The 15303-nt window shown below is 39.6% G+C and overlaps 1 protein-coding gene across 1 annotated transcript in view; it reads right to left on the bottom strand.

Annotated features, from left to right (window-relative positions):
- FBLN7 (fibulin 7) overlaps window positions 1–15303 on the bottom strand; it is an 85130-nt gene that overhangs the window by 18984 nt on the left and 50843 nt on the right. Inside the window, exons 3-4 of the mRNA XM_001382043.5 lie at window positions 11707–11877; window positions 1337–1462 (exon numbers count right to left, since the gene is read on the bottom strand). Coding sequence (XP_001382080.2) covers window positions 1337–1462; window positions 11707–11877 — 297 coding nt within the window. The remainder of the gene's footprint in view (window positions 1–1336; window positions 1463–11706; window positions 11878–15303) is intronic.

The raw sequence follows: 15303 nt of genomic DNA, 5'->3' as shown, positions 1-15303 counted from the left end.
GCTCTTCTACCTTGGAACTAATGCTAAATATAAATTCTAAATCAGAAGGTAAGGGCTTAAAAAAATAAAGAACACAAGCTTCTTGATAGTAAAGATTGTATTCCTACCTTGATAGTAAAGATCTGTATATTCTGTATTGTATTTATGTATTTGTATTTAGAATAGTTCCTTGTATTTTGCAAATGCTTGTTGACCTATTGACTGATTTCTGGGTAGAGATGTTATGAGTTTTTCTTAGGTTAAAGCTATCCAACACAGTGGAATAAGTTAATGTGATCAACAATATGAAAATCAATGAATCAAATCAAGAAATATTTCTTGATTTCTGAACCTTCAAAAATATGGAAGTCATATGATGCTGGACAATATCCTACTCCTTCTCATATAAATTCATCACAATGATGTGAATAGCCAAACTGGATATTCTGGGCTCTTTTGGAAAAAAGACAGATATGAGATCCTTTTGATCTAATTTGTGATCTTTGAAACTTTCTTTTTTTTTTTTACTGGGTATTGGTTCCAAGGCAGAAGAGCAGTGAGGGCTAGGCAATGGGGGTTAAGTGACTTACTTGCCCAGGGTCACATAGCTGGGAAATTTCTGAGGCCATATTTGAACCTATGACCTCCCATCTCTAGTCCTGACTCTCAATCCATTGAGCTACTCAGCTGCTCCTGAAACTTTATTTCTTAAAAGCTCCATATTGCATACAGATTCTCTCTCTCTCTCTCTCTCTCTCTCTCTCTCTCTCTCCATACACACACTATTGTTGGTGTCAGGGTGTTTGAAGACTGAAGAAAAATGAGTAGCCAGTCACATATGTTATCCCTCACCAACTTGACAAAATTATGAGTAGGGCACTTTCCACCACCTAGTCTCTGCTGTTTCAGGAAGAAGCTTCTGATCTCAAGAGATATGATAGGAAGACTGTAGAGGAGACGCCATTTAACTGGAAGCAGGAATGTTGATCCTTTAAAGGTAACAATCAATGTTATTTATGTCTTATTTTTATTATGTATTTATGTATTTTGTTCGATGTAGTCACATCGAACAAAACTCACATCCTAGGAAATTTTCAGATAATTGTATAGACTTCCCACGTCTACCTTCTGATAGAGTGACTTTAATGCTGGAAAAGAGAATGGCTAAAGTACCATCCCACATAAGATAAGCCTTTGGGAAACAGAGGGAAGTCAATAGGTAACATAGCAGGAGAATCCCAAGACTCCAGGCATGAAGAAGAATACACAAGCAAGTCAATGGTTTGAAGATCTAAAACTGATACCGTACTCTTCCAATTTCTTGTTCTTTTTGCCCACTCTCAAAACTGCTACCTACCTGTCTGAGTCTGCTGCTGACAGTTGTTTCCAGTCCATCCTTGTGGACAAGTGCACTTGTACTGATTGACTCCCTCCACACATGTTCCGCCATTTTGACAAGGATGGCTAGCACATTCACTGATATCTAAGGGGGAAAAAATATTTTCATGTGTAATGATGTAGATTTTGTCCCTGAAAATGACTATATTAACACAGAACAGGGGTCAGAAACCCCACCACATATTGACACATGGGTCAATTTTCTTTGGCACAAATGCCAGCATGCTGCTGACATTCCCTTCCCCAATGACAACATGAACTTCCTCAGTTTGAGAGAGCATCCAACAAACATGTCCTGTCATGCTTTCCAGTGAGTGACCAGCAAGTGGGAATGTTCATTGCCTCATGAGTGAACTCCCTTTTCCCTCCCCCAACTTCCTTTCCCAAGATGCAAAGAAAAAGGTCTAAGACTTTTACATCTTTCATTTAAGACTTTGCCTTGTACTTTGGTAAAGTCTTTAAATAAATCCCTTACCTTCCATCTTAGAATCAATACTGGGTATTGGTTCCAAGGCGGAGAGTGGTAAGGGCTAGGCAATGGGGGTTAAGGAACTTGCCCAGGGTCACACAACCAAGAAGTATTTGAGGCCACATTTGAACCCAGGACCTCCTATCTCTGGGCCTGACTCTATCCACTGAGCCACCAAGCTGCCCTTAATTTTGTAAAGTCTTGATGAAATCAGCTTTCTACTTGCTTTCTTTCCAAGGCAAAAGAGTAGTGCGGGCCAGGCAATGAGGGTTACGTGACTTGTCCAGAGTCACACAGCTAGGAAGTGTCTGAGGCCAAATTGAAGCGTAGGATCTTCTGTTTCTAGGCCTGGTTTTCTATTCACAGATCCACCTAGTTGCTTCTCAAATTTGGTTTTAAAGAAAAATATCAGGTGACTAGGTAGTACAGTAAATATAGCATCAGTCCTATTTGTGAGGAGGAGTTGGGTTCAAATCTGGCCTTAGACACTTCTTAAATGTGTGAGCACAGGCAAGTCACTTAGCCTCAAATGCCTTGCCCTTTACATTCTTCTGTCTTAGAATTGATACTAAGACCAAAAGTAAGTTATTTTTTGTTTTTTTAGAAAAGGAAGAAAAATATCCAGGTTAGAGCTATCAAAAATGGGAACATGCTGACTTATGAGGCAGTGGGTTCCCTTCACTAGATTATTTGTGGAGTATGTTGTAGAAGGCATTTTTTTTCAGGCCTGACCTGACCTGGATAGCTTCTGAGGTCTTTTTCAACTGGGAAATTCTGTGCTTTCCTAAAACCAGAGGATAACAAATTTAGACCTGGAAAGAATCTAATAATTTTGAAAACTAGGCTAACGCCTTGTACTTTTCTAATTTCTTCTGTCCAGTTATTTATTTTGCCAATTTTGCTGTTTTTCTCTTCAACCAAAAAGGAAACACTATCATTGGCCAACACACACAAATATACTGGAGGGCTGGTCACAAGAAATAGCCACACAAAAGAAACAGTCGTCTTACTCAAAGTTTCTCCTTGATGATTTGTGCTTCTTTGAAACTTAAATATGCACAAAAATTTTCCACAAGACATGTAGAATGTAGTCATATGTAAGTCACTCCATGTGACAAAAAAAAAACCTTCAAAAAGAGTGAAAAAAAGATTCCTGCTTCATAATCGGCAGTGTTCTCATTTTACAGATTAAGGAAACTGAGACCCAGACAGGCTAAGTAACTTGCCAAAGTTCATGTTAGTAATCAAATTCAAATACTGTGACTCCAAAGTCAACATTCATTTCATTTCCAGGTGTTACCCTGTGTCTGGATACCAAAATTTCCCCCTTTCTCCTTCCTTCCCTTTTAAACTAAACGATATGATGCTATGAAATTCAGCAGCATTAAGCACAGTGCTTGGCACTTTGGCAGACTTGATTGACAATTTGTGCTCCCCCAATACACTTGTCTCCTAGGGATCATGAGGGAGAAACCATTCTATATTATTAGCCAAGTGCAAGGTGTTAGTTTTGCTTGAACAATTATTTGAATCCTTCCAGGTCTAAATTTATGATCCTGTGGTTTTAGGAAAGCACAGAATTTCAGAGTTGGAAAGGCTCTCAGAAGCTGTCCAGGTCAAGTCATGCCTGAATAAGGGAACTGCTAAAAAAAGCCTTGATATTTGTCTGGATTCATTCAATCATAAGCATTTATTTAGTACCTATTATGGACCAGCCTCTAGCCTGAACACTAGAAATACAAAAAAATGGGCAAAAACACTGTCCCTGCTCTCGAGGACCTCATGCCAACAGGGAGACAACATGAAAGCAACTGTATACGAACAAAACATAAACGTCAAATTGAAGTTAATAGGAGGAAAGCAATAGCACTAAGGTGAAATAAGAAGGACTTCTGTGAAATAAGGACTTCACATAGATGGGGAAGAGTGTAAAAAACATGAAGCTTCATTTAAATTTTGGAGAAAATTATGTTAATGTTTTAATAATGGCAGGAAAAATTCCCCAACTTGTTTTCAGCTTTGACACCCATCTTTTGGGAAAGAATGCTTTCAATTTCTTATTATCCTAAGCCCTGGTTTCATCTATTCCCCAGGATTTCTGTTAGCAGTCTCACCACTCCAAAGAATGTAGTCAGCAAATTCCACAGAGCTAGGAATGCCTCTGTTCCTACTCATATACATCCCAACAGCATAGTCTAAATACTGGCCGCCTGCTAGACCGTGAAGAAATTGACAGAAAGCCAAAAGTATTAACCCAGCATCCTTCAACTTGACCCCCCAGAAGGAGCTCTGCTCTGCTGTCCTTTTCTTGCTCTGGGGAGCGTGGAAGCGGTGAGCCATGGCAGCCCCTGAATGAGGAGCGAATGGCAGATAACTGCCAGCTTCTTATTGGAATGCCAGGTTCAGCCACTGCACAGGTGTTTGGGGGCAGAATATAATCTTTCCCTCTCTGGAGTTGGTTGCCAAGAATTTTCATTTCATGAAAGGCATCCTAAAGACTCCCTCTATTGCTTATCTTTCCAAGGAGTCATGGAGGATTTAATGGCCCACTGACTTCATCAGAAGTTGCTCTTGGCCTCTGGCTTTCCTAGTAGACTAGAATCCTTTTGTGCTTCTTATCCTCCTCATTCCCTGCTCCCCTCCAGCAGCCCTGGGAGGGCGCAGGTCTCTGTGGCCCAGCTGAGCTCTCCTATTAGCATGCCAGACAAGACAAGACGGCAGGATGTGGCGAAATGCTTAGCAATTTTCAGAGATCTCAAGTAACTCCTTATTTTCCAGGTAGACAGATGAATGTGAAGAGCACAGGCGTTTGACCTGGCACTAAGTACTCAGCTCAGTAGGCAGGAGGGCAAAGCAGCAAGCGGTCTGGTGTCATGGTTGACTTTATTGAATCATTTGCTTTATTGCAGCTTTTGCATTCCTTTGGCTAGGTTTTCTAATGCTGAGTTACCCTAGGTTTTGAAGGCTGCTTTGCCCATGGAATACAAGCTCTGGCAGGTCTCACATAGCTGAGAGGGCGTCAGACACGGGCTTGACAACAGACTCTCTTCTCTCAGAGGACCAGTCTAAATGAATTTGGAGAGACTTGGCACTTGAAGTCTGGCCAGCAGAACATGGTTTTTTGTTTGTTTGTTTTTTGAGGGAAGAAAGAGGCGTAGCAATTCATTATTAAACTATGTATAGAGGTATGGAGGGGTTGCAATCTGCACCTCTGAAGGGAGTACCCACACAGGTGAAATCACAACTCCACAGAGACATAGTGACATTCTGTTGTTCCTGTTGGTCTGAATAATTCTCGTATTTTAAGCAGCCTTCCTGTGGGATTATGGGTCTTTTTTCCTTTTCTTTGTATCTCCGGCATTTATTACAATGCCTGTACATAGTAGGCACTTAAATGTTTGATGTATACACATCTCCAGTCCAGCCATTGAAGCAGGATCAATTAAAGGGCTTTGAAATGCATTAGAAAGTTTTCTTAAAATTCTCCCATTGGGGAAGGGTGGCTGTTCTAGCCACATATTTTATAAGTGTAAGGAATTCCAAGTATGGAAATTCCATTCACTAAGGCAGATCAACCACCTCTCTGGAAACTAGTCATTCTATGATTTGCAGGACCTGAACATAAATCTTTCTTGGGTCAATCCTTTCTCTGTTCTTTGCTCTATATAAAGTTAAAATGGGAATTGTCGAAGACAACATGATGTATCAGCACCTAGAAGAAAAGTATTTGAGTGACTGAAAAGAGAGTCACAGACATCAGAATAAGAATTTAGGAGTGAGGAGCCCTACAGTTTTGTACCATGCTGACTCTATGCAAGGGAAATAGTTTTTCATTTAGAATCAGAGAACCTGGATTCAAATGAACTTTGCCACTTGCCACTCAGTGTTTAATAAATGCTTTGTCTGTCTAGCTAGCTAGCCATCCATTAAACCATCTACCCTAGATGTCCTGCTTTTCCTTTCCTTCTCTCACTTTCTATCTTTTGTTTTGAAAACTGTTATCAAGCCAGTCTTACCACTGCTTCTGGAAAGGTTATGACCATGAATTGTGCAATGGTTCCACTCACTATCCCTGTGACTTCTCAGTCAAAAACTCCCTTCTTTGGCCACCAAACTACTATATATTTATATGACATCGTCCTCCATTAGAATGGTAGTTGCTGTTTTTTGTTCTCTAAGGAGGTCAAAATGACATCACTATGTTGGAACTAATACACAAGGTGTCCGGCTGTGGCTGATCAGACCAGTACAATCTCAGAAGGTCTTTACCAAGGTCAGGCACAAATAGCCTATATGAAAATTGGGGCTGGGGATGTTTCTAAATTTGCTCACCTCATGTTTCTCTGCAGCTCCTGGGATTCTGCTTTGCTCATAAAGTATAGCACCTTTATTGATGTGGCTATGCCATGCAGGATGATCCTGAGCCAAGGTCTTCCATATTTTATAGTTGACACCAAAGTTCTTGAGAGTATCTTGTATCGCCTCTTCTGACCTCCATGTGAGTGCTTGCCTTGCGCGAGTTCTCTGTAAAATAGTCTTTTAGGCAAACGTGTTTAGCATTCTAAAAATGTGGCCAGCTCATTGGAGTTGTGCTCTCTGCAGTGAAGTCTGAATGCTTGGCAGTTCATCTCTGCAAAGGACCTCAGTGTCTGCTACCTTATCTTGCCAGATGATCTTCAGAATCTTCACAAGACAATTCAAATGGAAGTGATCCGATTTCCTGGCATTGCATTAGCAGACTCTCCAGGTTTCACAGGCATAAAACGCACAATGACCCTGTAGACCATCAGATCTCTTCTCTCCCATACTTTCTTTGGGAGTCTCTCAAACACTGAGCTAGTTCTGGCAATGTGGGCATCCACCTCATTACGTATGTGGAAAGTATACTGCCAAGGTAAGTGAATTTACCCATAGCATTAAAAATAATTATATATTTTATATTGTATAATTACAATTTGAACCCTAGAACTATAATTCCCAGCATCCCATGTTGCTTCTCACCTTAAGTGCTAATGTAGAGAGGATATAAATGTTGGCTAGCCCTGCCTCTTTGGCTCTCTTACACTGATCAGGTTTTGGGGAGGTGGTGTGAGGTGAATGGCAGGAGAATTTACTCACGTGTTATTATTTCTGTTAGATAATTAGGTTTTTATACTTCTGTATCCTTTTTATTTCTTCTGCTCCAAGTGATTATTAATAAACTAATTTATCAATTAATTAATAAACTTATTATTAATTATTATAAATATAATTATAACTAATAATTATTATGATTATTAATGACATAAATATAATAATGAATAATTAATGAATAAATAAAAGTTATTAATTGATTAATAAACTAAGATTATTAATAAACTAAACTTCATAAAATATAATATTGGAGCTATCGATATGTAACTATAACCAATGGTTCCACATATGGACGATGCAGTGCTGGTTGGTGAAGAAGCTCTGCTTTCTTCATGTTAATTGTAAGGCCAAAACTGGCACAAGTGGCAAAGAATCAGTTCATCCTCTGTTGCATCTCAGTGATTGCATTGAGTGTCCAATTATCTTTGAAGAGAAAGTCGTGCACCAACTTTCCCTCCACTTTAGTCTTGACTTGTAGCCTTTACAATGGTGAGTGCAACTAACTTCTCAAAAGTTTTCGTTGATTTTTTCATATTTTGACCACAAAGTAAGATCCCTACTGTCTGCAGTAAGCGGGCCAAAGTTAGGTGAAACAGATGGCTTTTTTTTTTTAGGACACTTTTCTACCTCCTTCTTTGCACCAGCAGGTGAGGAGCGCAATCTTTAAAAAGGGCTCTTCAGACACTCAGGGAGCTGCTTGAATCCCAATGAGAAGACATCCTCTTCGCTAGTCCCCGATCCACCTATGTGCAGGATTGTAACTACAGCTCCCAGTATATCCACACCTGCTTTTTGGTCCCTTGCCTGTCGCCAAAGGACTTTTGAGATAGTAAAAGAATAGAATAATTAGATAGCAAAATAGTAAATGTGAAATCATAAAACGCTCTCTGGGTGATGTCTTTTGACTCAAGTATAAACTAGATTGAAGTGAGCCAGAGCTGCACAAAGCCATCAGCCTCGCTCTCTCTTCCAGAGTCACTGAAGTCCAGTAGCAAGATGAGAGTCAAGGATGAAGTGGATGACCTTGGCTTCTTTGGAGTCTAATGAAGCTCTAAGTCTCCATAGATGCTGCCTTCTTAGTCAGTGGAACAAACTGTTCTCATCTGCCAATTCCATGGGCGAAATGGGGAAAACATCACATGCTTGGGGTAGACACCCACTACAGATATGAGCAGGTTGGTTACTCTCAACCTTGTGCCAGGATGGTTTACAGGAGAGTGTCTGCTGTTTATGAGACAGCTCAGAGCCACAGGTGAGAGCTAGATGGCAGGTGGACGTCAAAGGAGGAAATCCGCCCTGAAAATAAAGAGCTCAGCAAACCCTCACACCAGAGGGACTTTTCTTCCCTGAACACCCCAAATATCTCTCTGTTACAACATATGCTCAATGAAAGCCAAGACTTTCATTTTTCTATTTATTTCTCTAGAACCTAGTAGATTCCATGACATATAGTTTAATAAATGCATTCTCATAATAACAATAATAAAGTATGTACACAACAGACATTTGCTGAGTTAATATTTAAAGAAGGGAAGGCATGCTGGGGAAAAGAAGACAAAGAAGCTTGGCCTAGGGTTGGAGCAAGGATCACTCCTTTCCGTTGCCAGGGCTGACTTTTTAAATAGAACGAAGCAGTGATATAAAGATTAATCTGTGTTTCTCTTGGGTATGTCAATTTGGCAATTTTTCAGAGGGACAACTGCTAGGGCTATTATATACCAGCTTTAGAGAGGTCCTGGATTTTACAAACATAGCTTTCAGAGGAATGAGAGGGAAAAAAATCTGCTGGATATTTAAGATGCCAAATGTCTGCTCTCCATCATGGAGCCAACCTCTGCCCACTAAATTATTTTTAACAGGGTGTAATTATATGTAATTTTCTTCTCTGCCAAGTTGGATCAGTCATATGCTGCCAGAGAGGCATCCTTCCATAGGTATTTGGGGGGCAGGGTGAGAGGAAGCCAGGTTAGTATTAATGTGTCTTGCCACTTTCTTCAGTAACATAGACATTACAGGTTATGAAATTAATTCTGATTCAATTTAAAGTTAATTGATCCAAAAATCGCTTTTCTCCCCCTGTGAAGTCCCTGAACACAGTATCCAGGGTCAACTTGACTTAGAAAATGAAATGAATGCAATAGCTGTTTTTTAGATTCTAGAGCCCCTTTCCTGGAGACTGCTTAGCAGTAAAACCCTTGCTCTTACCCTTCTACCCTCATTAAATTATAGGAATAGTTAGGTGGTTCAGGGGATGGAGAGTCAAGTCTAGAGACAGGAGGTGCTGGGTTCGAATCTTACCTCCTCAGACACTTCTTAGCTGTGTGACCCTGGGCAAGTCACTTAACTCCAGTTGCCTAGCCTTTACCACTCTTCTGCCTTGGAACCAATACATAGTATTGATTCTAAGACAAGAAAGTAAAGGTTTAAAAAAATAAAAGAACTAAATGATAAACATAGGCACTAGGAGGAGAATGATAGTCAAATATTGCTGCTTTTTTAAAAGACAAAAAAAGAATCAGACAGAAACTCCCCATCCCTACATGGAGACTAGTTATTGTCACAAAAAAATCTGTGTGGTTTCACACATTGGAAGCTTAAATAGGACCATGGTATTCAGGGAATCTTCTGTTTCCTGTGTCATGGAATACCAACCCCTTTCTGGTCTTGGATTTCTTTCTATGTGTTCCTTTAGAAGCTCTCCATTTGGAATTAACCCAAGCAGTCATGCTCTGCTCCTTTGTACCCAGGTGAGAAATAGATCTTGGATTGGAGTCCTGCTGGTCTATTTTGATCAGTGGCTGAGCAGGAAGAAAGTGTCCTAAATTAGTCAGTTTGCTAAGAATGCTAACCACTGAGGAGTACTGACCCTAGATGAGAAGTATTCAAATCTAAGACTACAGCTCTGAAGCTTCTTCTTGTCTTTGCTCTCAGGCACACCTAGAGAATATTTAAGTTTGAGTCCTTTGCTTCATGTTGACCTTTAGCTTTGACTGAGGCTATGAATAAATTAAAATGTATTTGAATTTCTATACACTTGAATTTCAACCATTTTGACTTTTGAAAAGACTGGCAAGACAACTAATACTTTAGTATGATGGTACCCATACTCAACCAACAAATTATTAGCCTTTCCAAAAAAAGGATGAATAGAATCTTAGTTCACAAATTATTAATATATATATGTAATATTTATATAACTTTATAAACTTTATGTGGACCACATATACAAGTATGAACTAAGAATTTAACATTTGGAAGGCAACTTAATGGTTATCTAATCTAACCCCTACCCAAAGCTGGAAATATATCAATATATATTCAATTTACTTACAATAGTCCAAGTTGTTCACAAATTACTTAATGCAATCAATAGTTATTTGTAATATCTATGTGTCTATCAGTTTTTACATTTAAAGTTCGGTGAAGGTTTGGGATCACATCGAATGAATCAAAACTCTGTAAACTTTGTAATATCAAACACTCCATGGAAGAAAATTCCCTGCCTAATTTCTGAATCTTTGAAAACTGAAGCAGAGGGGGCAGCTGGGTAGTTCAGTGGATTGAGAGTAAGGCGTAAAGATGGGAGGAGCTGAGTTCAAATTTGGTCTCAGATACTTCCCAGCTAAGTGACCCTGGGTAAGTCACTTAACCCCCATTGCCTTGCCCTTACTATTCTTCTGCCTTGGAACCAATACATAGTATTTTTTTTTCAAGTGAATCCAAAGGTTCATCGAAAATGGACACCCCCATTCCAAAGGATGGCTCTTCCTAGCACACTTTGAAGAATTCTATCTCTGGGACAGCTGGGTGGCTCAGTGGATTGAGTCAGGCCTATAAATAGAATGTCTTGGGTTCAAATCTATCCTTAGATACCTCTTAACTTGTATAACCCTGGGCAAGTCACTTACCCCCATTGCCTAACCCTTACAATCTTCTGCCTTGTTACCAACACACAGTATTGATTCCAAGCCCAAATCTTAAGGGTTTAAAAACAAAGAAAAGAAAAAGAAGAATTCTTTCTCTTTTAAGTAGAGAAAAAGAAGGAATAAGCTTTTCCCATGTCTACTTTCACATATTCTGTTGAAGCCCAAGATCTCTGCTGGGATTTGCCTGTATAAAAGGCATGTAGCAAATTGATATTAAAAGGTTTCAGGAACTACCCCTCCATCTCAGGTTAGCTAAACTTTCTCTTATTTTTTGTCTTTATACAAGTGTGAGCTTCTGGAGACCATGACTGTCTAACTTTTTTCATTTATATCCCCAGAACTTACAATGGCATTTAATAAATATTTTGTTATTCATTCATTCATTTTTTTTCTTTTTAATTCTTTACTTCCATCTTAGAATCAATATTATATATTGGTTTCAAGGCAGAAGAGTGGTAAAGGCTAGGCAATGGGGGTTAAATGACTTGCCCAAATAGGAAATGTCTAGAGTCACATTGGAACCCAGGACCTCCCATCTCTATGCCTTGATCTCAATCTACTGAGTCATCTAGCTGAAAAGAGCAAAGAAGTATGCACCACTTCCTCATTAGATTTACAAAGGTCTAAAAGTCAAGAAGACAAAAAGAATTCTACTATTTGTGCTCCAGTTACTATTGATTCATGCTTTATATTGGTCTATTTATCTTTCTTTAAAGTCACATATAAGCTTGTGAGCAGGTAACCCAAGTACAGGCAATGGGGCCATACAAACCCTAGCCATGTGAAGACAGAAAATGATACCTTTGCACTCAGGTCTGTTGCCTGTCCAGTTGCCATTGGGCTGACAGAGGAGACTACTAGGCCCGATCAGGTGGAAACCAGGATTACAGGTGAAATGGACTTCATGATCCACGAAGTACTTGCTGCCAAACTTTCTCCCATTGGGTGGAGCTTCCAGCGCAGGGCAGGAGACTACAAAAGGAATACAGACAAAATTACTTAAGTGAAGCTCTACACCCCAGGAGAAGGTAGGATAAGACTGGGTCTGAAATTAGTTCTACAGGTTCAAAGGAGGAATTGGAATGTGGGTCTTCTCTGCAAATCTATGGAAATTGATTTCCAGGTTCATCAGGCAAAATGCTTTTAGTTCTGTGCAAAGATAGAAATGAAGATTTTGCCCCCGAGTTTGAGGATGAGAGAATGGTCAGCCAATTAGATTTGGCCCACAGAATTCCAGAGCTGGGAGTGATTCTGGCTCTGAGATTGACCTCAAAGGTCATTTAGAGCATCTCATCCAGGACAAGGAGCCCTTGTGCAACACACTTGACAAGTGGACATCATATCTTTTTCTGAAGCTCTCCCATAAGGACGTGGAGTCAAGATGGTGGCATAGAGGCAGAAAATGTTCAGACCTCTGAAAACTCTTCCTTACCAATTGAGAACTAAATGTTCTTAGGAGACTGAAAATCAAACCTAACAACAAGACAGAGCCAATGAACCTTCCTGCTGGACTCAACTTAAAAGGTATGGCCCCCAAAGCCAGAATTCAAGAACACTCTGGTTTAAGAGGAAGGAAGAAGGAAGGTCCTGGGACCCCTCCCCCACCTAGAGCATTAAGCTTCCAGCTGCAGCAGGAACCTCTGGGTGGGCAAAGGCACTGGTCTGGAGGGAGTACCTAGTGGGCAAAGCTATGCCAGGCTCAGAGTGTTCAACACAAGCAGTGGGGAAGCAGATAGAGGAGAAAAGCAGAGCACAGAGTGGGCAGTCTAGTTGCATCAGTGGTGTCACTCCATATTTCCCCCCCTCATTCCTGAGGTTTTGGCCCCAGGGCATATTCAGCCAGACTTAATCCCATCAAAGCCTCCAGAGGACAGGGAAACTCAAGCTCCAACACCCCTCCCCCACAGACTTCACTGAGAGATTTACTGACAAAACTCTAAGAGTGAAGGTGGAAAGAAAAGCCCAAAAACACACACACACACAAAATGAGAGGAGCAAGAGCTCAGGCAACATCAGGGAGTAAAGAAGGGGTAAATATGAACAAACAACAGAAAAGGAAAAAAGGAATTACAATTGACAGCTTCTATACAGGCAATGAACAAAGAGCAAACAGAACAGAGAAGATGAGGGAACTCCAAACAAAAAAACAGAAAACCCAGCAAATTGAATACAGGCCCTGGAAGAACTCAAAATACAATTCAAAACACAATTAAGAGAGGCTGAAGACAACTTTAAAAGCAAGATAAGTCATCTGGAAACAGAAAACATTGTCTTGAAAGCCAAAATTAATCATCTTGAAAATGAGGCAAAGGAGATGAAAGGTGAGGCAAAGAGGATGAAAGATGACCTCCAAAGAAAATCAGACCAGAAGGAGAAGGATGACCAAAAAGCCAGGGATGAAATCCAGTCTTTAAAACCAGAATACAACAATTAGAAGCAAGTGACTTCACAAAGCAGCAGGACACTATAAAACAAAGTCAAGGGGGCAGCTGGGTAGCTCAGTGGATTGAGAGACAGGCCTAGAGATGGGAAGTCTTAGGTTCAAATATGGCCTCAGACACTTCCCAGCTGTGTGACCCTGGGCAAGTCACTTGACCCCCATTGCCTAGTCCTTACCACTCTTCTGTCTTGGAGTCAATACACAGTATTGACTCCAAGATGGAAGGTAAGGATTTATTAAAAAAAATTTTTTTTAAATAAAACAAAATCAAAAGAATGAAAAACTTGAGGATAATATGAAGCATCTCATTCACAAACTAGAAGGTTTAGAAAATTGTTCCAGGAGAGACAATTTAAGAATCATTGGTCTACCAGAAGACCATGACAAAAGAAAAAGCCTGGACACACTACTACAGGAAATTATCCAAGAAAACGGCCCTAATATTCTAGAACAAGAGGGAAAAGTGGAGATTGAAAGAATCCATAGATAACCTCCTGTACTTAATCCCCAACTGACAATACCCAGGAATGTTATAGCCAACTTCAAGAACTATCAGACCAAGTTAAAAATATTACAAGCCACTAAGAAGAAGTCATTCAGATACCATGGAACCACAGTGAGGATAACACAGGATCTGGCTGCATCTACACTGAAGGACTGAAAGGCGTGTAATATGATATTCTGGAAAATAAAGGAAGTAGCTCTACAACCAAGAATCCACTACCCTGCAAAACTGACTCTATTCTTATAGGGGAAAGTATAGTCATTTAACAAAATAGAAGAATTCCAAGCATTTGTAAAGAAAAGACCAGACCTAAATAGAAAATTTGATGCCCAAGCACAGAACTCAAGAGAATCATCAAAAGATAATTAAGAAAGAGGGGAAAAAAGAAAAACACCCCCTCCAAAAAACCCACCCTTTTTTAAAGAGATCCAATAAGTTAAAATGATATGTATCCCTATAAGAAAAGAGGTCATTGGTAACTCTTAAAAATTGTTATTATCACCTGGGCAGCTAGAAGAATTACACTTAGAGGGAACAGTGACAAATTGTATAGGATGAAATGCCAGGATATAAATATGTATATAGATATATTTATGCATAAATATATATATATATATAACTAGAGCTAAAAAAAAAGGTTAATACTAAAAGAAATGGGAAAAGAAACAAAGGGGGGTAAATTTATATGTCACAAAGACGCTCATGGTGGGAGGGGGAAGAACATCAATACACTGGAAGGGTAAAGAGGTTGAAGATAAGAAATATTCAACTCTTACATGCATTAAAGTTGACTCAGAGGGAAGAACAATCCAATCCATTGGGGCAGAGAATTGATTTGCACCCTATAGAGGAGTAGAAGGGTAACAAATGGACTGGTGGGGAGAGAAACACTACAAGGCAGGGAAAGGGGGGGTAGTTTAAAAAGACTGTAAAGAAAATAAGGGGGGAATAAGAAGGGAGGGGGGTAGAAAGGGAAGTAAAATAAGGGTGGGAATTAGGGGGACTGATTAGAAACAAAACATTGGTGTAGAAGGAAATGGTGAAAGAAGAAAAGGCAGGACTAGGAGTAGAAATCTGAAGATCTCCCATGAGGAAGGACCTACTACTTCCTAAGGCTTCAAATATTAGGAAATTTTTCCCAAATTGCAGTGTAATTTGTCCAAAGAAACAAAAATTTTAAACCCAGCAAGGATAACAATAGTAATGATAATAATAATAGTAGTAAAGGATAATGCTAATATTAAATTCTTATACTACTAATAATAAATAGTATTAATAGTAGTAGGAGCTAGCATTTATATCTACCTTTAAGGTTTACAAAGTACTTTACATATATTGTCTCCTTTGAACCTGAAAAACAACTCTGTAAGATAAGTACTATTATTATTCCCATTTTACAGTTGGTTAAACTGAGATACATTTTGGGCTCTACTCCACTACCTTGAACAAGTCA

Source organism: Monodelphis domestica, chromosome 1, assembly GCF_027887165.1.
Source record: "Monodelphis domestica isolate mMonDom1 chromosome 1, mMonDom1.pri, whole genome shotgun sequence".
NCBI lineage: Eukaryota > Metazoa > Chordata > Mammalia > Didelphimorphia > Didelphidae > Monodelphis > Monodelphis domestica.
This window is presented reverse-complemented; position numbering and strand designations above follow the sequence as displayed.